Below are 24,256 nucleotides of genomic sequence, written 5' to 3' on the forward strand. Positions count from 1 at the left end.
ACCAAAGTGGGTGAAAGCTTAACTCCAGGCTCAAATACAAAAATACCATTGCAATGAGGTCCCCCTGCAAAACAAATGGTGGTTAAATGCTTATTATATCTAGGGGGGTAGAGGAAGGAGTTCTATTACTTACCCTTTTCGCTGTTCCAGAAGGCTTCAGTGCTGTCCTCTTCTCCCTGTGGTGGTTGGGGAGGGGGGGGGGGGGGGGGGTTGCTCGGTGTTGTCACATAAAGTGCAGGGATAGTAGCAACCCTATATTGTATGTGAAGGAGCGTGGGCAGCTTACAGAGGCGACAACGATGGACTGGTTGCGCGGACAGAGGAAGCCTGCTGGAGTGCATAATACGGTATTTCTCCTTATTTTAGGACCCTTAGATATACCAAGCATTTTTTCGTTGTTCCAGCCCAGAGTCCAACTTTAAAGCTCAAAAAGAATACAGAAGGGTTAGCAGCCCTTTCAGGTTTTACTATGTGAAATGCCCACTGGGGAGATTCACGCTCTCTTGTCTTTTCTACCTATCCCACCACCCCCTATTCATAGAAACTGCACTGTAACGTCTCGCAATTAAAAGTGAACTATGAAGAGGACAGGCAGATGAATGAAGAGGCCTATCTCCTCCATTCATAGATTTGCAGCACCAGAATATTATGACTGTGGCGGTGGGGGGGGGGGGGGTGGGGGGGGGGGTTGCTGGTCAGAGGACTTGATATGTAAGTTAAAATTTAGTCAGCAGCACAAGGGACTCCTTTCATTGACTTTAAGTACTGCCCCTTGTGCCATTTTGTTAAAGTTTTGACTAAACTTTAGACTTTAATAAAAAATGTTGTCTTGAGATATACTTTAAAACTAAATTACAGGTATTAAAATTTAATTTAACTATATTCCTCAATAGCCACAAAGGATATAAATCCACTTTATATGCCCAAAATTAATTTGCAAAGTGAGCTATTACCTTGTAAAATTAGTGGTGACCTCATCATTGAGCTGTACATAGCTTGTGCAGAGTGCAGAGATATGGGAGGAATCCAGCAGGCTCAACCCATAATATTTTTTTTTTCAGTAAGAGATTCTCAGTTCCATCTTAAAGATGGGATGAAGGGGCAGCTGGCGGAGGCCTCCACTGCAACGTCCAAGGCATACGGCATTTACCGAAAAGCGATAGATCCAGATATGGATATGATGGGCTCTGGAGGAGATAACGGAGGAGGTGAAGAGAAGGCAGCAGAGGAGTCGGTCACCATGAGCCCTGTCATAGAAATCATGCAGCCGATCCTGAGGTTCCTTCAGCTGCTTTGCGAGAACCACAACCTTGGCCTTCAGGTAGGGAAGACACGATGCCTGTGCAGACTTAAATTGGATCTAGTACCACATTTGGTTTTTCATGTTAAGAGCTTGCTTGCTCAGTAATATATCAGTGTAACACTTCCAGGTATTTATTACCGCTTACAGAGTTCATAGAGCTCCCCCTGACAATGCCTTCATCTGCTTTTCCTTCCAGGAGGACAGAACAATCTTTGGTTAGGCATCATTCAGATGACAGAGTCATGTACATATTGGTACCAATGCAGTTTTTGACTGTGTTCACAAATGTCTGACAAAGAACAGCTCCTGCTGCAGCTTTTCACTTTGTGACTTGTTGCAAAGTTACAATGTACAGTCTGATCACTGGCGCAGAGGGCACTGCGCAAATGTTTCTTCCTGCCTGCAGCAGTTTTGCTTTGTTTCTTTTAGGTTACTTAGTGTTAAAGCAAGGAAGCAGAAACCCCTCTAGTATACTGATGTGTTTTACTAAACATGACTGTTGTACGTACAAACTACTTACAATTTGAATATAACAGTAGAAGACATACAGAGTATTACAAATGCATACAACACACACATGCACACGCTATCTATCCTTCTTCCTAGCAAATGAGCATTGACATCGGTGTGCATGCTTATAGGGATATCTTAAAAAGTCACTTAGCTTGGGTTATAATGGCTTCACAATTTCTGGAGGCACTCCAGACTAATCAAGAGATTGTAGAAATGGCTTTTCTTATAGATTTAGCGTTATACCCAAGTAAAGTTTCCACTGGTGCAATCTTTGAACTTGTGAAGTCCCCTCTGGCACTTTCCTTCTAAGTTCTTCTGAGTTCTTCAGACTGCTGGTTGGAAGCTAAACAGTGGGGACCTGGAGTGGAGAGTGTGAACAAGTTTTGCTTTTGACTGCTGATAATTGTTGGGTTGCATTTTTAGGTTATTTTTGGGGCTTTTTCTTGTAGCTTTTTAACACCTTTTTCAATCACTTTTTAAACAGCTTTTTGTTTCTTTGCTTCCTTCAGTCTGCTAATTAAGGGGAGAGGTTAATTGGTCACATGTGCTTCAGGCCTATATAACTTTATGTATAACTCATTGTGAGCCTGCTCATCTTTGAGCTTTCTGGAACTTAGACCAAATGGAACTGGACTAAGTGGTGAGTTGAAAACAAGAGGTTATAACAGGGGTCATAGTACCTGTGTAGGGTGAGTGTGTACCTGTGTATTGAAAGTACATGAGTGCTGTGAGTGCACGTGGGCTGTATTGAGTATTAGTGTCAGGTAGTACCTGTGTTTTGCAAGTACCTGAGTGTTCAATGAGTAGTGTGTGTGGATCATTAGTGCTTGTGTATTGTGTGTGTGCACGTGGGTCTGGGAGTGCACGTGGTGCAGCGATTGCACTTGGGTCAGCGAGTGCACATAAACCCGAGGTAAGTATAGTAACAAGTTCTAGTTGCAAGGAGTTTAGGATAGATAAAGACCTTCTATCTACTACTGATCTCCTGGGATGGTTTTTACATTGGGTATGCTTTAAATACTGATAGTATAATTGTCTCTATCATGGGAATTAACTTTTATCTCATTAATGTGAGTCATTCTTACACTACACCATCCAATATTCAGCTGTCTTTTTTTTCAGAACTTTTTGAGGAACCAGAACAACAAGACCAACTACAACCTAGTGTGCGAGACACTCCAGTTCTTGGATTGTATTTGCGGGAGCACAACAGGAGGTCTAGGCCTGCTTGGGCTGTACATCAATGAACGGAACGTGGCTCTGGTAAACCAAACACTGGAGAGCTTAACAGAATACTGCCAAGGGCCCTGTCATGAGAATCAGGTATATAGCATGCAAAGACTGTGTGATGTAAAGCCGAAATTAAATCTGTTTTTATTTTTCCTTCCCTGGTTCCTACTTCCTCCCATCATCAATGATGGGAGGAAGTAGGAACCAGGGATGACATTTTTAAATAAAGCTTTTCCATTTTCATGACATAACTTATTTTAGACTTTGGGTCTCTGTACTTTTCTTTAAAAAGGATGCAGATCATGGCTGGTGGAGGGTTTAGCAAGGTGCTTTACAGTGTGGGCTGGCTACTGGGAAAGATTATGCAATTTGATGTGTGCATCTGCCCTAGGTAATGCCCACATCTGCTGAGCCTCCATGACTGAAAGATCTAGAATCCAATGAATGAAAGGGGCAGACCAGAGACAGCTAGGCTGGTGAGGATAGAGCTAGATGATATTTGATGTCCTCCAGCCAGTAAACGAGGTGGACTTTGACTTGCTGCAGCTTCTATGGCACACTGTGAGAAATCAGAGTAAGCAATTTCAGTGCAGTAGGGGAGCCTGTACAGTTGTGCAAGATGGAAAAGAAGGGTTGGAGTTCAGCTTTGAACCAATGTAAACAAGGCTAAACCTGACAGTATTGCTCCTGAAGGAAGTTGCATTATGAAAGCTGATTTTTGGTGAGGAGGCGGAATAATAATGTAAAGTTCTGCACATGTAAACAGTTAGATGGTGGGGGTCAGTGAAACATTTACTTTTTTGCACCTTAATAGATGTAGTATTTTTGAAACAATTATGTGTTTCCTTTGGATGGCAATCGTGTTTCTTCCTAATCAAGCAAATGGACTAATTTGTGTTTTGCAGACTTGTATAGCGACTCACGAGTCTAATGGGATTGACATCATCATTGCCTTAATTCTGAATGACATCAACCCGCTGGGGAAGTACCGTATGGACCTGGTGCTGCAATTAAAGGTACCAAATTTTATTGCATCGTGAGCAACTGCATGGCACCAAGGTGTGGGGATAGTTGGCTTAGTAGCCAAGAGCATAACTATAACTTAAGATATGTTGGGTGGAATGGGGGCTGCCCTTGACATTTGATAGATCACCAGTGGTAGTGCAGGAATAAAACACTATCATTTTAAGAGCATAACTATAGTCATAGCAGACCATGCAACTGCTATGGGGCCCAGAAGCACAGGAGGCCCAAATCTGTCTGGCTACACAAGAACTTGTGCAGGTAGAAATTTAATTTGACTGCTATCTTTGGATAAAATCAATGCATGTATAGCTTGGTAGGCTTTGTTTGCTGGGAAAGCAAGTAGTCGTTGTATTGCCTTTGAGATGGAGAGTAGAGAAACATATCTTCAACTTTTAAAATCTCTTGGTAAAGAATTCATAAAAATCAAGTGAAACTGTGTTTGAGAGATACTAAATAACTAGAAATAACTAGAAATGTTGGTTGGTGGAGGTAAACCGATAGCTCTGCCACAACACATAATGGCTCCTTAAAGGATAAGTTCACCTTTTTTTCTTTTTCTAAATCGCAGCTCCCCTATGTACCAATATAGCATTAATGTACTTCTTTTGCAGAAAAGAAAAAGCTTTCTATTTATCCTACACAGTCCTTACCTCAGTGTACAGCTTGTATAAAAAAAACTTCTCCATTACTTCCTGGACAGACCTTGGGGAGTGAAAACTGTTAAAGGAGCTTGTTTGGCTGTATCTCTCCTCTGGATCACAGGAGTGCAAAAGCCGCTCTCTGCTGATGTCACAGGAGTCAGTCCAGGCACCGCGTCATTGAGACAATAAAATGTCTGGATCCGCCAGGTGCCTGGACCGACACACGGCTCAGCCTCTCAGGGAGCGCTGAGAGACTGAGCCCCCTCCAATGCTGCATCCACCTAGGTAAGTATAAACCAGAAACAACAAACAAACCCATACTTCTCTTTTAAGACACAGAAAGGAGTTTACCAGCTGACCTGATTAGTAAACACCCTGCAGCTGCCTTCCCCTTCCAGGAGTTCGCTTCCACCCACCTCCTAAGGTGCATGGTTTTCCAATGCCATCATTCAGGGATCACTGTTCTCACTAAGGCTGGATTCACTCCTATGCAGTTTTAGTGTTTTTTGCATTTTTCAGATTTTTTTTTCTACATTACTTTCATCTTGCATAGATTGTTAATTTGGCAGGGTGTGTAGGAGCAGAGTGATCAGATAACAGCCTATGTGGATCAGAGCTGTAGTATTGAAAAGAGAAGTATGTCCTGAGTTCACCATACACTATACAATCTGATTGTACAATCTCCTTTAGATCTACGATCAACTATGTAGTGCAAAGGCCTGCTTGACAACAAACATGCAAATTATCTGTTTTGGAGCAACATCCGACCGTGTGTGCGCTCCATTGGACAAACTTTTTCGGTTTTCATCTGACTTTTGTTGGATGTGCAAATGGACAAACTTTTTGACAACATAAGTCCAATGGAGCAAAGTCCGATCGTGTGTACACAAAACCATCGGACTTTTGTACAAAGTACAAACACGCATGCTCAGAACCGATGCAAAAGATCAGATGACAATACAGAAGTTTACCAAAGGTGGCGCTGGAGTAATTGAACGTCCTCTTTTGAAGTGTCGTCAGTACGTTGAAACGTCACTATGTTCTTGTTTGTTGCCTAAAAAGTCAGATCATGTGTATGCAATACAAACTTACGGCCAACGGCCTTTATACAAAAGTCCGATCGTGTGTATGAGGCTTTAGAGATAAGCACATTGGGATCGCTGGGCCAGAAATAACAATAGAAAGTTCTTATATTTATTATGCAAAGTGAAATTCTGCCCAAAAAGGTGACTTTAGCCATTAATAACTTTGTTCTCTGGAGTTGCACAAATCCTATCCTGCATCCTGTCAATGAGTAGCTGCATAAGGATGAAGGAAATTGAAAGATCTTGGTGCCAGTCAAGTGTGTTACATTAACATGTGCTGACAAGGAATATGCTGTCAGGAGGACAGAGCAGAGAGGTGGCATCATTAGTCTTTTGCTGCTCCTTCACTGCTCAGTCACAGGCTGGCAATGGAGTTGACCTAACCGCAGCAGAGAAAAAGTGCCGTGGGGCAGAGCTGTGCAAATCTCAGGACTGGATAGACAGAAATATAATCCTTTGACAGGTCACACAGCTCCCATATACAGTGCCTTGAAAAAATATTCATACCCCTTGAAATTTTCCACGTTTTCTCATGTTACAACCAAAAACTTAAATGTATTTTATTGGGATTTTATGTTATAGACCAACACAAAGTGGCACATAATTGTGAAGTGTAAAGAAAATGAGAAATGAGATTTCCCTGTATTTGGCTCCATCCACCTTCCCATTAACTCTGACCAGCTTCCCTGTTCGTGCTGAAGAAAAGCATCCCCACAACATGATGCTGCCACCGCCATGTTTCACAGTGGGGATGGTCTGTTCAGGGTGATGTGCAGTGTTTAGTTTTTCGCCACACATAGCGTTTTGCTTTTAGGCTAGAAAGTTAAATTTTGGTCTCATCTGACCAGAGCACCTTCTTCCACATGTTTGCTGTGTCCCCCACATGGCTTCTCACAAACTGCAAATGGGACTTCTTTTGGCTTTCTTTCAACAATGACTTTCTTCTTGGCACTCTTCCATAAAGGCCAGATTTGTGGAGTGCACAACTAATAGTTGTCCTGTGGACAGATTCTCCAACCTGAGCTGTGGATCTCTGCAGCTCCTCCAGAGTTACCATGGGCCTCTTGGCTGCTTCTCTGATTAATGCTCTCCTTGCCCGGCCTGTGAGTTTAGGTGAACGGCCATGTCTTGGTAGGTTTGCAGCTGTGCCATACTCTTTCCATTTTTGGAGATGTTCAAAGCTTGGGATATTTTTTTTATAACATAACCATGCTTTAAACTTCTTCTTAACCTGGTATGTTCCTTTGCCTTTATGATGCTGTTTGTTCACTAAGGTTCTCTAACAAATCTCTGAGGACTTCACAGAACAGCTGTGTTTATACTGAGAATAAATTACACACAGGTGGACTCTATTTACTAATTGGGTGACTTCTGAAGGCAATTAGTTCCACTAGATTTTAGTTATCAGAGTAAAGGGGGCTGAATACAAATGAATGCCACACTTTTCACATATTTATTTGTAAAAAAAATTGAAAACTATTTATCATTTTTCTTCCACTTCACAATTATGTGCCACTTTGTGTTGGTTTATCACATAAAATATATTTCTGTGTTTTGGTTACATAGTCAGGTTGAAAGACACAAGTTCATCTAGTTCAACCATAAAAATAAATAAATAAAAATAATATGATACAATCCCATATACCCAATCCTATACCCACATTTGATCCAGAGGAAGGCGAAAAACCCCAGCAAAGCAGGATCCAATGTGCTACAGCAGGGGAAAAAATCCTTCCTGACCCCTGAGAGGCAATCTGATTTTCCCTGGATCAACTTTACCTAGAAATGTTAGTACCCCCATATATTGTGGTTGTAACATGACAGAATGTGGAAAGTTTCAAGGGGTATGAATACTTTTTTTAAGGCACTGTATGTATTTAAGCTGTGTGCCTGGAGTTTAGATTTAAATAAGCGCTTTTTTTTTTAGTATGAGTGGATTTCTTTTAATTTGTTACCAAGGGGATAGCAGTTTAAAAATAATAGCAAATGTGTGTATTTTTGGTAAAGTGGAACTAAAATTATGCAATATACCATCCAAAACTTTTGATGTAATATAAAAATGCAGATTTCTTTTTAGAAGCTTCTGGCAGATCCGCAGAGTTGCTGCTTTGTAGAAAAGTGTTCCCCAAAGTTTGCCCAAGTTACAAGTTAAGAAGGTTAAGGAAGGCCTTTCTACTTTGATGTATCAATCTACATTTATTAAAGTGCATTGGAGCAGAGGTTTTTCCTTGTCCATCTATGTCTGTCATTGGGGAGATTTGTGCTGTAGACACAGCAGAAAATGAGAGGAAATCTATCCAAAGCGACATAAGCCTCCATTTATTTATTTATTTCAGGTACTTATATAGCGCTGTCAATTTACACAGTGCTTTTAGATATACATTGTACATTCACATCAGTCCCTACCCTCAAGGAGCTTACAATCTAAGGTCCCCAACTCACATTCATACATATACATACTAGGGCCAATTTAGACAGGATGATTGGAAAAACTGAAATCCAGTTGATTTAAGGGGCGGGCCAGGGACAGTATGGCTGGGAAGAAAAGAGCTAGGCGATGCTGGGCGTCCTACAGCCAGAAAATGACACAGGCTATATCTGACTTGCTGCAGCTTCCAGTGAGAAGCTCACAGTGTGCAGTGAAATCAGGTTTAGCAATTTCAGTACAGGAGAGGAGCCGGTGCAGGAACTGTGCAGGTCTGCAGATAAGGCTGGAGTTCATATTTAATGTTCAGATTTGTATTCTTCAGACGAGAGTGAATGGGTGAATCTCCCAAGTGGAAACACTGACAGCAATCAAAAGCTGTCAGGGATTCTAATCCATCACCGTCTATCCATATCTGAAAAAGGTTTTCTTGCAGAGCTTAACTTTTTTTTTTTAAAGGTGCTTTTATTCAATTTTTAAAAAGGACAAACAAAAAATGTAATGGAACAGGGTACATACTGGCAGGTCAGCAAAGAGCTTCTCTCTAGTGCCATGTGGGTTCTACTAAACACACTGTTTAATTTACTTTGTCCCTTCTATTTCTGTATGTGGATGATGGTGACACTGTAATTATTTTATTTTAATAAAAAAATCTAAGTACCTTTTTCCTAAGCGATATACAGCTGTCACATGACCCAGATCTTTCCCAGCCTGTCTGCAGGGAAAAATAGGCAGGGGGGGCTTCTAATCCTCTGGTGCTGGTCACACGTTCAAAATAAAAATGAAACAGCCTCTGGAATACAGAGTAGAAATATATGAATATTATCAAACTGTTTTAAATTGTCATACAAATATATATTTGAAATAAAATCTTTATTATTTTGTGGAAAAAACATGGTATGGGTGGATTTCTGCCAGTCACAGGCTGCGTCATGCCCCTCCAGCCTGTGTCTTAGAATAAGAGGAAGGTGAAGCCTCCATTAATCTACATTAATATGGCGCTACCATTTGTGTTAAGCTGGTTAGGGGGCATGGAGGAAGGAGGGAGTGGCTGTCATTTACCACTGTGTATACAACCACATGTTTGACTCTATAGTCACATGGGCTGCTCAAATGTGGTAGGGAAAAAATACTCAGCATGAAAACTCACTGACAATTGAGCATGTGCAGAGTTGCCACCTCAGCTGAAAATTCCCTAACTGAATTAGGGGCATGAACAGAAGGGGGACATAGAGAGCAGCGGGATCAACCAGGTTTTTTTGCAGGATACAGAAAACAAATCTCATAGCGACTGAGTGATTATGAACGGCATTTAATACACCATTTATTGAGAGTTTTTTATTATGTGGGTTTAGTGAAACTTCAACTTTACTCTACTGCTTCCAGAACAATGCCTCCAAACTACTTCTGGCCATCATGGAGAGCCGCCATGACAGCGAGAACGCGGAGAGGATCCTGTTTAACATGAGACCTGGGGAACTGGTAAGGAATATTGGTCATGTCGTTTTGGGCCTCCTTATAAATCTTTAAAATGTATAATTCATCTTTTATTATTTATGTAATGCAAATTTGTCAGTTGTCTTTTTTTTCGTAAAGTGTCCATGGTAAATTTCTCATTTCATTTTGCCATATTTCAGCAGAGGTAAAAAAAATAACAAGCAAAATGTAATTTTTTTTTTTTTTAGAAAATGACACTTTTTTTTTTTTTTTTGCTTATAATATACACTAATACTTGGATTGGGCCAATTTACATATACAGACTTTTTGCTTGATTATTGGCTCTGCCACCTTCACCTTTTAATTGGTCATCGAGGCTGCCCATCAAATTGATCGGCCAATCATGAGGCTCAGGAGAGGGCAGAGCCAAGTGTTGCCTTCTAGTAAGAAGTTCATATTTGCATATTAAAGCCAACTAGGTTTTTGAGACACCCAGGCTGCTTTGGAAATTACCTTAAAGCATGTGGAGGAATATTGAGGGTGCATGTGCTACTTGAAGAAGTACAGAGCCACTTCAAAATTACCTTTGGTTTTGTTACCTTTGTTGTGCTTTAATAATGGGTGTTATAAATACAGCCACTTCCCTAAGTGCAGGCAGCCAAGCCTAATGCATACCCCATTCCAATGATCTTTTCATCCCAACATGGCCCAACTTTTGCTTATTCTGCGCATATGCACTGCATTCCTTCCCCGTCTTTTGGCTAAGATCAAGTGTATTATCTATTCATATCAATGACCAGTAGGGGTGCTCTGACATCATTCTGGCCTTATGGCTTGAATGTCTAGTTGTATAGTATTCCTGCCGTTATTATGGGGGTTCTGAAGGATCATCCTGTGGGAACAAAAGAGTTGGGGATTCTGAGGGGCAGGTACCTCTCGATTTGAGCAGTGCTGCCTTGCTTTGCTGGGGGGCTGGGAAAGCAAGAGGGCCCATGGTGTCAAGCGCCCCCTGGGAGTTGCTTCCCAGGTCTGCCGGAGTAGCACTAGTTGTTTGGGACAGGCCTGCTGTTTGAAATCATGGGGCCACCGACCTTGCCCTGAGCCCCTTGAACTGGACCCACCTGCGCCCCCCTGTCTCCACCTCAAAAAAATTCAGCTTTGTCTTCAATTGATATTTATCATCCCTTGTGATGGGTGGGGGTGTACACATGCTGCAGCCACAGTTAATGGGGCCAGTCTACAAGCACCCTGCACTGGTTAAAGCTGGAAGTGAGGAGAAGATACAATGCCTCCTTGTGGCCTGTCAAATGCTCTCTGAAGATGATGGTGATCTGAACATGGATCGCTCTTCAGAGATCAAAGTACATGTGAATGAGCCCTTACATAAGTGGTTTGGTTGTAGTAAAACCCCCCCACAGTTGAACCGCATTTGTACTACCCCTGCAGCAGCAAATATTATACCCCCTGTCATGTTCGCTGGGCACTAACACCTGCCAAACGTGACCTATTCAAGTAAAAGGGGCAACCACACACAATGCATGCATTTGTAGCATGGCAGTCTGGCATTTAGGTGGTTAAAACAGACAGTGAGAAGGCAATGCAATGCCTCCTCACCACCTGCCAAATGCTCTCTAAGTGCCTGTTCACACTTGCTTGCACACTAAACCGGAGCTGTTTAGTGTGCAGGAAGCACACTGGTTTCTGGCATCACACAGTTTTTTTATTTTTTATTTAACTTCATGTGGAGTGCACAAAGTGTCACTGAATAGGAGTACAGTGTGTTGCGCTGCTGCGCGGTAACATGCATTGCCTTCCTGTGAGCTATGCACTGCGCCTCCAGGCTGTACTGCAGTGAGAACAAGGAACATAGAAAACAATTGTTTTCTATATGACCTAGCACTGACTGGTGTGTTCTTCTAGTGCAGAAAAACACCAGTCATTGCTCTAGTGTGAACGGGCCCTAAAGAACGATCCAAAACGCATCACACTACAGAGAGCACCACAATTGAAAAAGGGGCCCTACATTAGAAACTCAGCCAGGAGAAGTCAGGAGTGTGCAGTGTGATGCTGGGAATCTCATTGCTTGCCAGACACTGTTTCTCTCTGCAGCCTGCTCCTGGTGCAAAAAGCAGAAATATAGGGAGAGACGGAGTGCAGTTGTGAATTACTGCGCGGGGACTGCCATTTACCAGCTAAAACTTGCATTGTCTGCACATGCGGCCGCCTGTTTACTCCATGACAGGTAGTGCTTCAGTTAACATCCCTGTTTAAGAATTGGCTGAGACCAGGGCCATTTTGGTTACTCAAGGCCTAGCCACTCCCACTAGGCTGATCTAAAAACAAAAATAAACGTATTCCCCATCCACACAAGTGAGGTGGATGGATAAATCCACCCCTTTGTGCTATTGTATTCTGACAGCGAGGACTCCTCAGAGTCCCCTTTTGACAGAAGTCGATCATTAGATTGACATTGTTGAGTGGGAACAGCCATAGATGGATGGAAATTTGGAAATGTGGTCCTTGCTGATCTAGCTGAATTTCAATCCATGTATGGCCAGCTTTAGGGACCACTGGAGGCCACCATAAGTTTGGATACCCAAAAGAATATTCATTCTTTCATTGAGAAAGATGACAAGTATTGGACTAAAGAATATGGGGCATTTATTGTCTCTCATCTGGCCAATGTAGTCTCTTCAATGTATATTTCTAGTTCAATACCCGTTTTAGGACTAAAATATCACCAGTCACATGGCCACTTAAGTCTCGCTCTTCCCCTTTCTGTTTTATGGCGATATGCAGGTAGCAGCTCAGACGTAGAGACTACATTTCCCAGATGTCTGTGTGGTTTGAACTGTCGTGGACATGGTCACTGTGCTGTTTTAGCCAATAGCAAAGACCACTAGTGGGGGCTGGGTCATTTTGTCACCCATGTCGTGTTGTAGGGGGGCAATTATAACACCACCTGGCCATAACAGGAAGTGGATGCTGAGGTTCAGTGTTGCGCAGCTGAAAGTTCCCACAAAGCTATTGCCAGAGAATGCATGCAGAAGAAAGAACTGTAATGTGCAAGAAAAGAAGACGTAGAGTTCGTATCCCCTCTACAGCAAAAGTAATTTAAGAAAAATCCAAAGTTCTGCTTTAAGAACAGTTATTTTGTCCATCTATAAAGAGGCACTAAATACAGTATATACTGTGTGTATATAAGATATATATAGATATATATAATATATGTACAGATTTTGATCGGTATCTCAGTAATATGACATTCTTCATGTTGTTGTACAGGTGGATGTAATAAAAGCAGCTTATAACCAGGCACTGGAGAGTGACCAAGACGACCACTACCAGGATGACCAAGTGTCCCCAAGGTGTGTTGGACACAACATTTACATCTTGGCTCACCAGGTATGCACACTGTTTCATTAAACCTTGAAAAAAACTTTTTCAAAAGCCTTGAAAAAAAATGAGGAATATTTTCATAAATCACTGACCACAAAACGCTAACCCTCTCTAATTTACATCTTTTTATGAAAATTATTTTAATGTTTGCAAAGCAGCGACTAACTGTCTTGCAAATGTGTAAGCATTTAAGGAAGGGAGCCCTATGTAGCTTTTTCTTTTGCTTAGCTTGTTGTAGCTGGGAAGGTCTACAGAAGGTTTCAGTACAGGAAGGGAGCTTCTACAACTGTGCAAGACTGAGGGGAAGGGTGCAGCTCAGCTTTAAAGGATAAGTACTTTTTTTTTAAAAAACAATAATAAATGTACATTTTTTTCAGGTAAAAAAACATACATTTTTTTTTTTTTTTTTTTGCATGTGTAAAGCATTGCACTAGTGATCAGCAGACCTGGTGCCATGCAGGTCTCCTGCAGATCTATCTGTCAGTGTATCTGTGTGCCCATACATCCCGTACTGGAAAGCGGATACACTGACAGGAAGGATAAGTGAACTACAAGCTAACAAGGATGTCGATGCTTGTAGTTCTTTCATTCACAGAACTCTGTAAATGAATGACGCATCCATGTGGGGCTCTTCCTTACTGATTTAAAAGACTGACAGCTAGTATGGGAAACTTCTCTGTACTGCTACCACAGGGAGCCGGGGGGGGGCAAGGGTCAGGCAGCAGCTGCAGCATTGGGAACATGTTACATGTTCCACCCTTAAAACGTATGGAACATGTAACATGTTTCTAAGCAAAGTATAGAATATCAGTGAATATATTTTGAGTTATAGTTCATTGTTTGCCCTATAGTCTTTTCTTTTGACATTTACAATTTTACATACCTTCTCTTCCATATTTTTCTTGTTGTATTAAATATAGAGATGCACAGAATAGCCAATAGACGGTGCTATGTATTTCCTTGCAATGGCTCAACAACTAGTCAGATAAGTTATCTGACCCCCCGAGGGCCAATCGACCTATAGATTTGTGTTGGGAAAAGAAGGGTGCTGGTTGCACTGTAGCCATTTCAGATTGTAGTAGTTATATAACATCTGGTCAAAAAATTTGGTAAAGCAAGCACAATAACCCAAAATAAGCTTCTATTGAAAATACTAAATAGTTCCCCTTTAAAAAAAAGGCAACCAGCGGAGAAAATAATCACAGAGCAAAGAACGAAAAAAAGTGATGAAACCACAGATGCTTGTGGTGAGGAAATCACCCCACATACACGTGTTTCGTAGACCGAAGCCACACCAATACTAGCCACCTCCACCACGTCCTGTATCAGCCAGGCCAAGCACAGTTCCTCTTTTCCAGATGGAACTAGTCTCGTATCAGTTATTTTATCGGCAGGATTCAGTTTCGGGTCCTCTTTGTTCTATTTCTATCCGTGGTGCAGACACTGTATTATTGGCACAGTCGCACTTGAAAGTTTTGTGCCCCCCCCCTCAAGGGAAGGGTGGTGATGTGGGGGGGGGGATTGGGAAGGCTGCATTTATGCACAGCTCTCTCCTCTGGTGCCCCACCTGCTGCTCTCTTTACCAGAAACGGACAAAATTTCTTGTAATTGGCTGACCCGCAGGGTGCAGGAGACATAAATATATCGCAGAGGTCCTGAAGTGTGATTAATCAGGGCCTGGTACACACAGAGTTGGACCACATCCCTCTGTGAAGTACAGAGCTGCCTTTTTATAGAAAACCTATGGCACTGAAAACAGCTATAAACTCTCAATTGCAGCACAAACCTGTCAGCACATTATTAGTATCTATTAGTGCAGCATTCTCTATTGAATCTACTTTGTGTTAGTGGTAAATAGGTAGGTTCCCTGCCCCTTTCTGCACCCCTGCAGTTCCCACAGCCTGTTCTCAGTCCCATATGCTGAATGTTAAACTGTCCCTGGTGCCCCCAGAAAGCCATTGTACCTATGTGACCAGTTACTGCTTAGGAGTTTACATCTATTCAGCCAATAGGGCATTTGTGAGTTCAGGCACTGACGCTTGATAAGAAGACCTGCCATGCAATTGGCCTTTCAATTCATCTCAAAGATGTTCAGTAGGCAGCGGGCGGCCTTTGCCCCCTAGGTAGGACCTCGCCCCCCCCCCCCCACCTTTCCCACTATAATATCTACTTTCTCTCCCTTTTCCTCTATTTCTCTTTCTCACTTTCTCTCTTCCTTTTTTCTTTTTTGTCTTCCCCCTATATTCACTTGCTCCCTTCTAATGCAAAAACTGGTATGTTTCGACCCCAGTTGAACACCCCTCATTATTCTTCCCCTACGTACTGATACCGTAATTCTTCAAAGTTACCGGGCATAATCCCTATTGAACTACAAGGGATTATATTACCCGTCAATGTGAAGCCCTAGTCTTTTACTCCCCAGGTATCTGGGAACCCTGCACACCTATAGATTTGTTCCATCATAATTACCTTTGGAGTACATACCTCTAGTACAGATACTATTAGTTACTGTTCAAATATCCTAAATTGTACCGCATAGTCTGTGAAGTTACCGCATTATTGTATGTTGCATACCACTAAATAAATAATTTAAAAAAAAGATGTTGAGTAGGGTTAAGTTCAGAGTTCTGTACAGGCTACTAGAGTATCTCCACACCAAACCGTGCCTTGGAGTGGGCTTTGTCCACAGAGACCCAGTCATTCTGGAATAGAAAAAAAAAGGTCCAGACTTTAAGGATAGAGCAGGCATAAATCTTCAATAGCAACTGGATATGGAGGCCTGTATGGACTGCTTTCAAACAGAAGCACCAGCTGTTAGCCCAGTAGCCCACACACTATGGCCAATTTGGACATGAGCCAATTAACCTACCAGCATGTTTTTGGAGTATGGGAGGAAACCAGAGAACCCAGAGGAAACCCATGCAGGCACGGGGAGAGTATGCCAACTCAAGGCAGGTGGTGCCATGGTTGGGATTCAAACCAATGATCCTAGTACTGCTAGATGGAAGTGCTAGCCACTGTGGGAGCAATAGCAACTGGCAAAGGCCTTTTACTCTCCACGGTAGGTTATGTCAACAAGCTGAGGTTGTGGGTTTTTCCTGTACGTACATTACATGCCCCAAAGTTTGTGGACACCTGACTCTGACAGCTATAAGAGCTTGTTGACCATCTAATTCCAAAACTATGGGTAATTATACGAGGTTGGTGTCTCTTTTTGGCTCTAACAGACTCAGCTCTTCTGGGTATGCTTTCCACAAAATTTTAGAAAGCGTCTGTGGGGATTTGTGCCCATTCAGCCAAAAGATTTTGTAAGGTCAGGTACTGCTGTTAGATGAGAAGACTTGGCTCACAATCTAGATTCCAATTAATCTCAAAGGTCACCGAACTGGTCAGACCATGTCTTTTGGAGTTGGCTTTGTGTACAGGGGCAGTCATGCTGAAACAGAAAAGATCCTTCCTGAAACTGTTACCACCAGATTGGAAGAGTACAGTATTTATTCGTTTGCAGGGGTGTCCACATACTTTTTATCTTATAGCTTATTATATTGCTACTTGTTATTGCCAACAAACAGCAGGGCGGCTGTCATCTCATGCCTACAGCAGGCTTTAAGGAACTCCTAGGTATCCAAGGCAGGTGGCACGACATGAACAATCTCAGTCGCCTGGCTCACAGGCATAAAGTACATCAACTCATATCAGACAAACTTCCTGCAAATTTCTATATAAGGGTGGGTGCACGGCTGAATAGCAACACCATGTATATCCAATGGTAGGGAAAGCCAGCACGCCAAGGTAAGACTCTGGTAGAGCCTTTACTAGAGTCCCATATGAGAAAATAAAGCACAAACCTTTCGAGGGTGTGGTGGTCCTATTTATGAAGGTGGGCTCTGCTTGCCACCTTGATAAATGGCCCACTGTGCTCTCAAAACAGTTTTTTTTTAAATTCTGAAATGGGACTCTAGTAAACTCTTTATCTGGCTCTTAACTTGGTGTGTTGCCTTTTGTCTACGATTGACCCACAAATATGACAGCCCAGTTCAGATAAGAACAATGTTCTAATAAAGGCCAGTTTTCAGAAAGAAAGGTTTGATAAAAGTTGATAAAACAAACAAAAGTTGCAGCATGCTAGGATTTGTAAAAAAAAATCTAAAATAACCAACTAAAATTCTGAAGGCAGCACAATTCCTCTCCAAAATCTGAATCTGATCAATATCTGAAACACTGATTGGGAACAATGGACAATCATTTAAAATCAAACACTTTCCATAAAGAAGTCCACAAGAGATTTCATTTATTTGACATTCTCTGAAGAATTGTATCGTGTATTGTCACTGGTGAAGCAAAGCAGTGACAATTCACAGGAGATGCTTTTTTGATAGAATTTTTTTTATCACCCGGAGTTTGCCTTTAACAAGTGAGATGAGGCAGTATGAGGCTTATTTATAGCAGGCAGATCTCGGTGAATTGTTGTTGTTGGTGTCGTGGAAAGTTGTCTCTCTTGTGCAGAACTTTGTGTGTGAGTCTCGCTCACTGGAGCAGACAGCAGTCTAGAACAGTGTGACTCACAGTCTGGGATTGAAATGACAGCACCTAATTAAATTGCTGCGGAGTGTGGAGGTGTGAGGCTCCCGCTCGCTGACTGCTCCAGCTGCTGCAGTTGTGCGCCACCACCCGTTCTGTACATCTCCGTGTTCTCTCCATCCGGCGAACGTCCATGGAATTCAGTCTGTTTTTTCCTTACAGTGGAACTCCAGGAAAAAAAATCTTAATCTCAGGACCTCAGTGCTATTCCTCATATAGATGTCTTGTCATTGTGTTAAAGCTGTGAGCATCCACAGTGGGAACTGTTATATATAGTTTTCTCCAAGTAACTGTGGCCCTTGTACTCCCCTATCTGTTGGGTAACTGTAGAAAAAAATTGCTTTGGTCACCTGCCCACCCTTAGCCTGCCGATTAGACAGTATTTACAGTATTGCAGATATGAAAGAGTGCTGATCATTTACTGTACATTCACAGCAGTCTCTGGCCTCAAGAGCTTACAATTGAAGCTTGAGCCAATTACCTACCGGCATGTCTTTGGATAGTAGGAAGAAACCCACACAACCACAGGGAACTATTTCTTGTAATAAAGACCTGTCACTGCTACCATTTCTCTTTGTTCAGGATGACTGGTCTTGTCTCTACCCCTCCTGTAGTTTTCTGCAGGTGGCTTGTAGTGGGTGGGGTTTGCTGGGTCCCCCCCACAGCTCTGCTCTCTGCAAGGGTAATTTACAGCACAGTAATGATGTCACTGCTACTTTTGCATGGTAATATCGGAGGTTACAAAAGCATTAGGTGCACAAAAAGGGTTTTTAAAAATTTGTAGCTATTGATGAATATATTTATAATAAATTTACTGTGCCCATACCCTGTTTCCCCGAAAATAAGACCTAGCGTGATTGTCGTTGATGGCTGCAATATAAGCCATACCCCCCCAAATAAGCCCTACTCTGTTTCCCCGAAAACAAGCCCTAACCTGAATATAGGACTTTAACTAGGGCTTATTTGGGGGGTAGAGCTTATATTGCAGCCATCACTGACAATCACGCTAGGTCTTATTTTCGGGGGAAACAGGGTAGTTCACGATAAGCCTTTGGGACCATATCCCACCTGTCGGCAACTTTCCAGCAACAAGATTACTAAAGAGGGAATTTGCCTGCTGTTATAGTTTCATGCTATTGCTGGTCCGCAACATTGATACTTCCATATTGGCAGGCAAGAACCTGCAGTGTGTTGGTCAGCAAGAGAAAAAAGCCATAGTAGTAGGAGAATGCTTTCATTTGCAGTTCTGCTGCTGATGAATTATCCAAAAAAAGATCACTCATATACTAAACCCTATAGGATTTTTCTTGCTTTATTTTTCCTATGGAATTAGAAATGTTTGTGCACAAAGCGTTTTCATGGAACTCATATCTTGTACATATCTTTGAAATTTGACATGAATTTATTATATTTTTCTGCCAAAACACTTGCATAAAAAAGACTTCTGAAACCATGACACATTCATTGCCATGCAGTCCCCTTCCTGCCTCCAGTCCTGGCCTTTGCTGCCTATCCACATGCCCAGGCCCCAGCCTTGTTGGCGTAGAATGTTACACACTTAGAACTCAGAATAAGCAGGTCACGTGAGGTCATGCAATTTACTGCCTAGCTCTGATCCAGGTAATTAATCTGTCCCCTGCATCACCCTTTGCTCCCCTGCGTTATCTCAATCGGTGTTCTTTTTCATGACGACGCGTGCGAGACGTTCTCTGCTAGGATTTCAGTCCGCGCAGCTAATTGAAAGTTCTGCCAAGTAGACGTTGATCGGGGAAGTTCTGGGTCCCCGCAGACCTGATTAGACCATTCCCTGTTGTGCCTTACCTTGAATAACTCGGAGTTCTCTCAAAATACCATTATAATTTGCAACCCCGAGAAGCAGATAAAAGATAGCGGTCTTCTGGCTCGCATTGATGCAGAGCGATCGAAATCTTTTGTTCTTTGCAGCGTTCGCAGGGTGCTGTTGCTTTTGTTTGCACATCAAGGCTAAGGGGGCTTATCCACAAAGATGGCGAAATAATTGCTCTTTCGCTTTGCCACACATTTGTTTTACGGTTAAAGTTTCACGTGGGAATGTTTTTTTTTTTTTTTTTAAATGTTAAAAGGTGGACAGACTGGGGGAGAAAAAAAACGTAAAAAAAAAAAATGCTAAATTTGGCATTGAGAAAAATTTTACATTGAGTCTTCCATTGAAAGAAATGTATCACACCAGGATGAAATAGTAACAAAACCGTGACAAACAATATTGCATTGGGAATAAAATCGCAAATTATCACACTGCTCCCCTTGACAATGCCTTCATCTGCTTTTTTGTCCAGAAAGACCGAGCCATCTTTGTTCAGGCATCACCCCGGGTGACTATCCACTTCCTGGACTGTGATGCCAGCTCAGAGATGATGCGGTCATGTAAATCCTGCTGCCTGTGTAGTTCTTGGCTTTGTTTACAAATGTCTGACACCAATCTGCCCCTGCCGCAGCCCCTCACCTTGTCAATGGCTACAAAGGTAATTGTTACAGTCTAATCAGTGGGGTGAGGAGTCTGAGGAAATGCTTTCCGCTCCCTGCACCAGACTGATGATGTTATCTTGTCATAAGCAAAGTCACTGGCTAGAGCTCTTTTTAGTGATAAAATGTGGAGCTTTTCTGATGAAATTATACTGTTACTGCATAAATGGGTTGATTTACTATAGGAAAATAGACTGTATTTGCATTCTGTAAGTGCACTTGCTTCAGAGCTTAGTAAATGAGCCAAAGCTATGCTGACTTCCATTATCCAATCATGTGCAAGCAAAAATGCCATTTATTTTTTATTTTCTTTGCACGTGATCGGGTACTCTTTGCATAGTGAAGCCTTACCTCATTTACTAAGCTCTGGAGTAACTGCGCTTTGCAAATTGCACAGCCTTTTTGCCTTTAGTAAAACAACCCCATTAGGGGTTATTTACTAAAGGCAACTTCACTTTATACTACAAGTGCACTGAAAGTGAACTTGGAAGTGAGTCGCTGTAGATCCGAGGGGGACATGCAAGGAAAATAAAAAAAGGCATTTACGATTGCAGATGATTGGATGATAAAATCAGCAGAGCTTTCATTCATTTCAGATGTACCCCTCAGATCTACAGCGACTGCACTTCTAAGCGCACTTTCAGTGCAAAGTGGAGTTGCCTTTAGTAAATAACCCCCCAGTGTGTCATTTAACAAATGTATTTCTGTGGCATTGTAAAGTTACTGCAAAGTCCATTTGAAGACTTCTGAAAAAGGCTATGGAGACCTAAAATGATTCCTAACTGTCCACCGACAGCCTTACGTCTCTTCAATATTAGTTCAGTGCAGCAAAATGTTCACGTTGGCAAAATATCTGCACGTCTCATTCACATGAATGAAATGTTCCTGTTTTTCAGTTGGCACGACATTCCAAGTTATTACAGCAAATGCTGAGGCCGGGGAACGACCCAGATGGCGGTGATGAAGCTTTGAAGTACTACGCTAACCATACGGCTCAGATTGAGGTAGAGGAAAGGGTTTGATGTGGTGGGAAATCACCGGGGCTGCATAAAACCTCTTGGTACTTTCATGCAAAGACACTAGACAGAGCTTGGCAGACTCGTGGCCACCTTCTCTGTCATATACATCCTGCATGTCAAACTGGTGTTTTTTAAGCCCACTTGCAGCACTCTCACTTTCCTTTTTTGTGACCATGAGCTGGTTTAAAAGCTGAATTCCATGATATCAGCTCCTTTGTAAAAAAGTGAAGGCACTCTATGGGGGCTATTTACTAAAGGTAAATCCACTTTGCCCTACAAGTGCACTTGGAACTGCAGTCGCTGTAGATCCGAGGGGGACATGCAAGGAAAATAAAAAACAGCATTTTAGCCTGCACATGATTGGATGATAAAATCAGCAGAGCTTCCCCTCATTTCAGATCTACCCCTTAGATTTAAAGCGACTGCACGTCCTAGTGCACTTGTAGTGCAAAGTGGATTTGCCTTTTGTAAATAATCCCCAATGAGTTAAAGTATAACTAAAGACAAAAGTTTTTTTTTTCAGCTTTGGATATGGTGAGGAATTAGAACACCTGTCAGTTTTTATTGCTATATCTGTCCCGTTGGGGAGATTCACTCTATTTGTCCTTTTTACCATTATCATTGAAAGTGAAAGTAAAAGATACCAAATTGGAGGGGAAATCTTGCAATGGGGACACTGGATCTGGTGACCCCCAAGAGATTACCTTAATTTTCAGGGGTTTCCACTCACTTCTTGTTTGGCTATGGGACAGGAAGTGAAGGTACATTTCCCTAATGGAACGAAGAGAGCAAAAATAAACCTTACAGGGGTTATAGCCCTCCCTTACTCTATCCAAAATGTAAAAAAATGTTGCCTATAGTTCTACTTTAGGTTGGAGCTGCATGACATCTCTTGGGCTTATCTCTATTATCTCTATTTTTTACATCTGGTCGTTTTATTGCACTCCTGGAAGACTATTGTATTTCCGGGAGCCCGAAGCTGATGCTTCAGGTCTAAGTATCTTCAACATTACAATCGGTGCATCCACTTTGCCTGCCCCTCCCTCCTCCTGCCTAATCACAGAAGCATTTGTATTATGTGAGCTTATTCACAAAATATAAAGGCTTCTCTGAATGGGCATCAGAGGGGAGGGGCAGGCATAGCTGCTCTGTATTCCTCTCCTCTCTCTCTCACAGCCCTGAGTGTCAGTGTATGCTCCACCAGAGGCATAAACCTGTCAGATATAAATAATAGAGATAATCCAGGAGAGGTCATGCACCTCCTTGGACTTAACCCATAGTGTGCCTGCACTTTGTAAGTGGTGGCTGAATTCCTCGCGTTCAGCTTTAAGTGTATTCAGTGCCAATTTTTTGCTTCGTTTTGCATGGAATAGGGAATGGTTATACCTTCTGTCAGGCTTTGTTTTTGTTTGTTCACTTCTTGCATCAGGACAGGAAACAGGAAACAGAAACAGAAAGGGAGAAGAAATCTCTAAAACTGTCTTTTAAAGCTGAAGTTTAATCAGGTTATATTTTGCCTTCCCTCATTCCTCCCTTCTGCTCTCATTGACAAATTAATGGCATTTTTAAATAAAAACTTTATTTTTTCATTACATTATTTTAGAACCAGTAATATCATCACTGGGTATCTGTGTTTCTCTATGCCAGTGGTCTCCAAACTGTGGCCTGAGGGATGGATGTGGCCCTTTGCTTGCCTTTATCCGGCCCTTGAGGCACTATTCCTGCCATTGACACCAACAATGGGGGCATAATTCCTGCCACTGATACAAACAATCCGCACTATTCATGCTACTGACACCAACGATGGGGCACTATTCATCTCACTGACACCAATGATGGGACACTATTCATCCCACTGACACCAATGATGGGACACTATTCATCCCATTGACACCAATGATGGGCACTATTATCCCACTGACACCAATGATGGACACTATTCATCCCATTGACACCAATGATGGGACACTATTCATCCCATTGACACCAACGATGGGCACTATTCATCCCACTGACACCAATGTTGGGACACTATTCATCCCACTGACATCAACGATGAGGCACTTTTCATCCCACTGACATCAACGATGAGGCACTATTCATCCCACTGACATCAACGATGAGGCACTATTCATCCCACTGACACCAATGATGGGACACTATTAATCCAACTGACACCAATGATGGGACACTATTCATCCAACTGATACCAATGATGGGACACTATTCATCCCACTGATACCAATGATGGGGCACTATTCATCCCACTGACACCAATGATGGGGCACTATTTACTCCCACTGTCCACAGGCCGGTCCCCCTAAAGTCTGAAGGTAAGTAAACTGGCCCTTTGTTTAGAAAGATTGGTGACCCCTGCTCTATGCAATGCAGCCAAATCATTGCTGGTGGGAGGGGATGGAAGGGTTCTGCACACTTTCGAACACATCACAGCCCTCTGCTGCAGTACTCTTCTCGAACACCCTCAGCCCTGATGCAAGTATTGGGCTGGCTCTTGGTTGAAGTTCTGCAAATAATCAAAATGCCTTGATGGATGACTGTCAGTCTGGAGCTCCTGGGCGGGCTGTATTTGCATGCACAGAGCTTTAGGTAATGCCCACATGTGATGCTACGCCTCCTTTATTAAAAGAACTTTAAGTCAGTAAATGAAAAGGTCAAGCCAGGGACAGTCAGGAAGAAAGAGCTAGATGATGCTGGTAATCCACTAGTCAGAAAATAAGACGGAGGTTGTATCTGCAGCTTCTAATACATCTTGTTAGCAGCTCACAGTGTGCAGTGAAATCAGAGTGAGATATTTCAGCACAGGAGAGGAGCCTGTACAGAGGTGCAGGAGAGGGGGAAGCTGGAATTCAGATTCAAACCGGTGCCCTAGTAGGAAGATGTTTCCTTCTGTAAAGGCAACAACTGTAAAATGATGTGTTTCTCCTTGTTTTTTGTCTCAGTAACAGCAGTCACCTCGGTCTCCTTAGCAGCAACAGGCAGCCATACAAGCAGGAGGCCTAACCTTTTCACACTGTTTAATTACAGAAGAGCCCAGCTAAATACTTTCTAAATGCTCCACTTCCTTATTTGTGCAG

At 42.3% G+C, this 24,256-nt stretch overlaps 1 protein-coding gene across 1 annotated transcript in view; it reads left to right on the forward strand.

Annotated features, from left to right (window-relative positions):
• The window catches only part of ITPR2 (inositol 1,4,5-trisphosphate receptor type 2), a 482,081-nt gene that overhangs the window by 348,473 nt on the left and 109,352 nt on the right, over nt 1–24,256 (forward strand). Inside the window, exons 41-46 of the mRNA XM_077469087.1 lie at nt 1,062–1,321; nt 2,939–3,139; nt 3,952–4,062; nt 9,610–9,705; nt 12,946–13,065; nt 21,039–21,146. Of these exons, the coding sequence (XP_077325213.1) occupies nt 1,062–1,321; nt 2,939–3,139; nt 3,952–4,062; nt 9,610–9,705; nt 12,946–13,065; nt 21,039–21,146 (896 nt within the window). The remainder of the gene's footprint in view (nt 1–1,061; nt 1,322–2,938; nt 3,140–3,951; nt 4,063–9,609; nt 9,706–12,945; nt 13,066–21,038; nt 21,147–24,256) is intronic.

This window comes from Lithobates pipiens, unplaced genomic scaffold, assembly GCF_037356315.1.
Source record: "Lithobates pipiens isolate NorthernLeopardFrog02 unplaced genomic scaffold, aLitPip1_a1.2 Scaffold_8, whole genome shotgun sequence".
Lineage (NCBI taxonomy): Eukaryota > Metazoa > Chordata > Amphibia > Anura > Ranidae > Lithobates > Lithobates pipiens.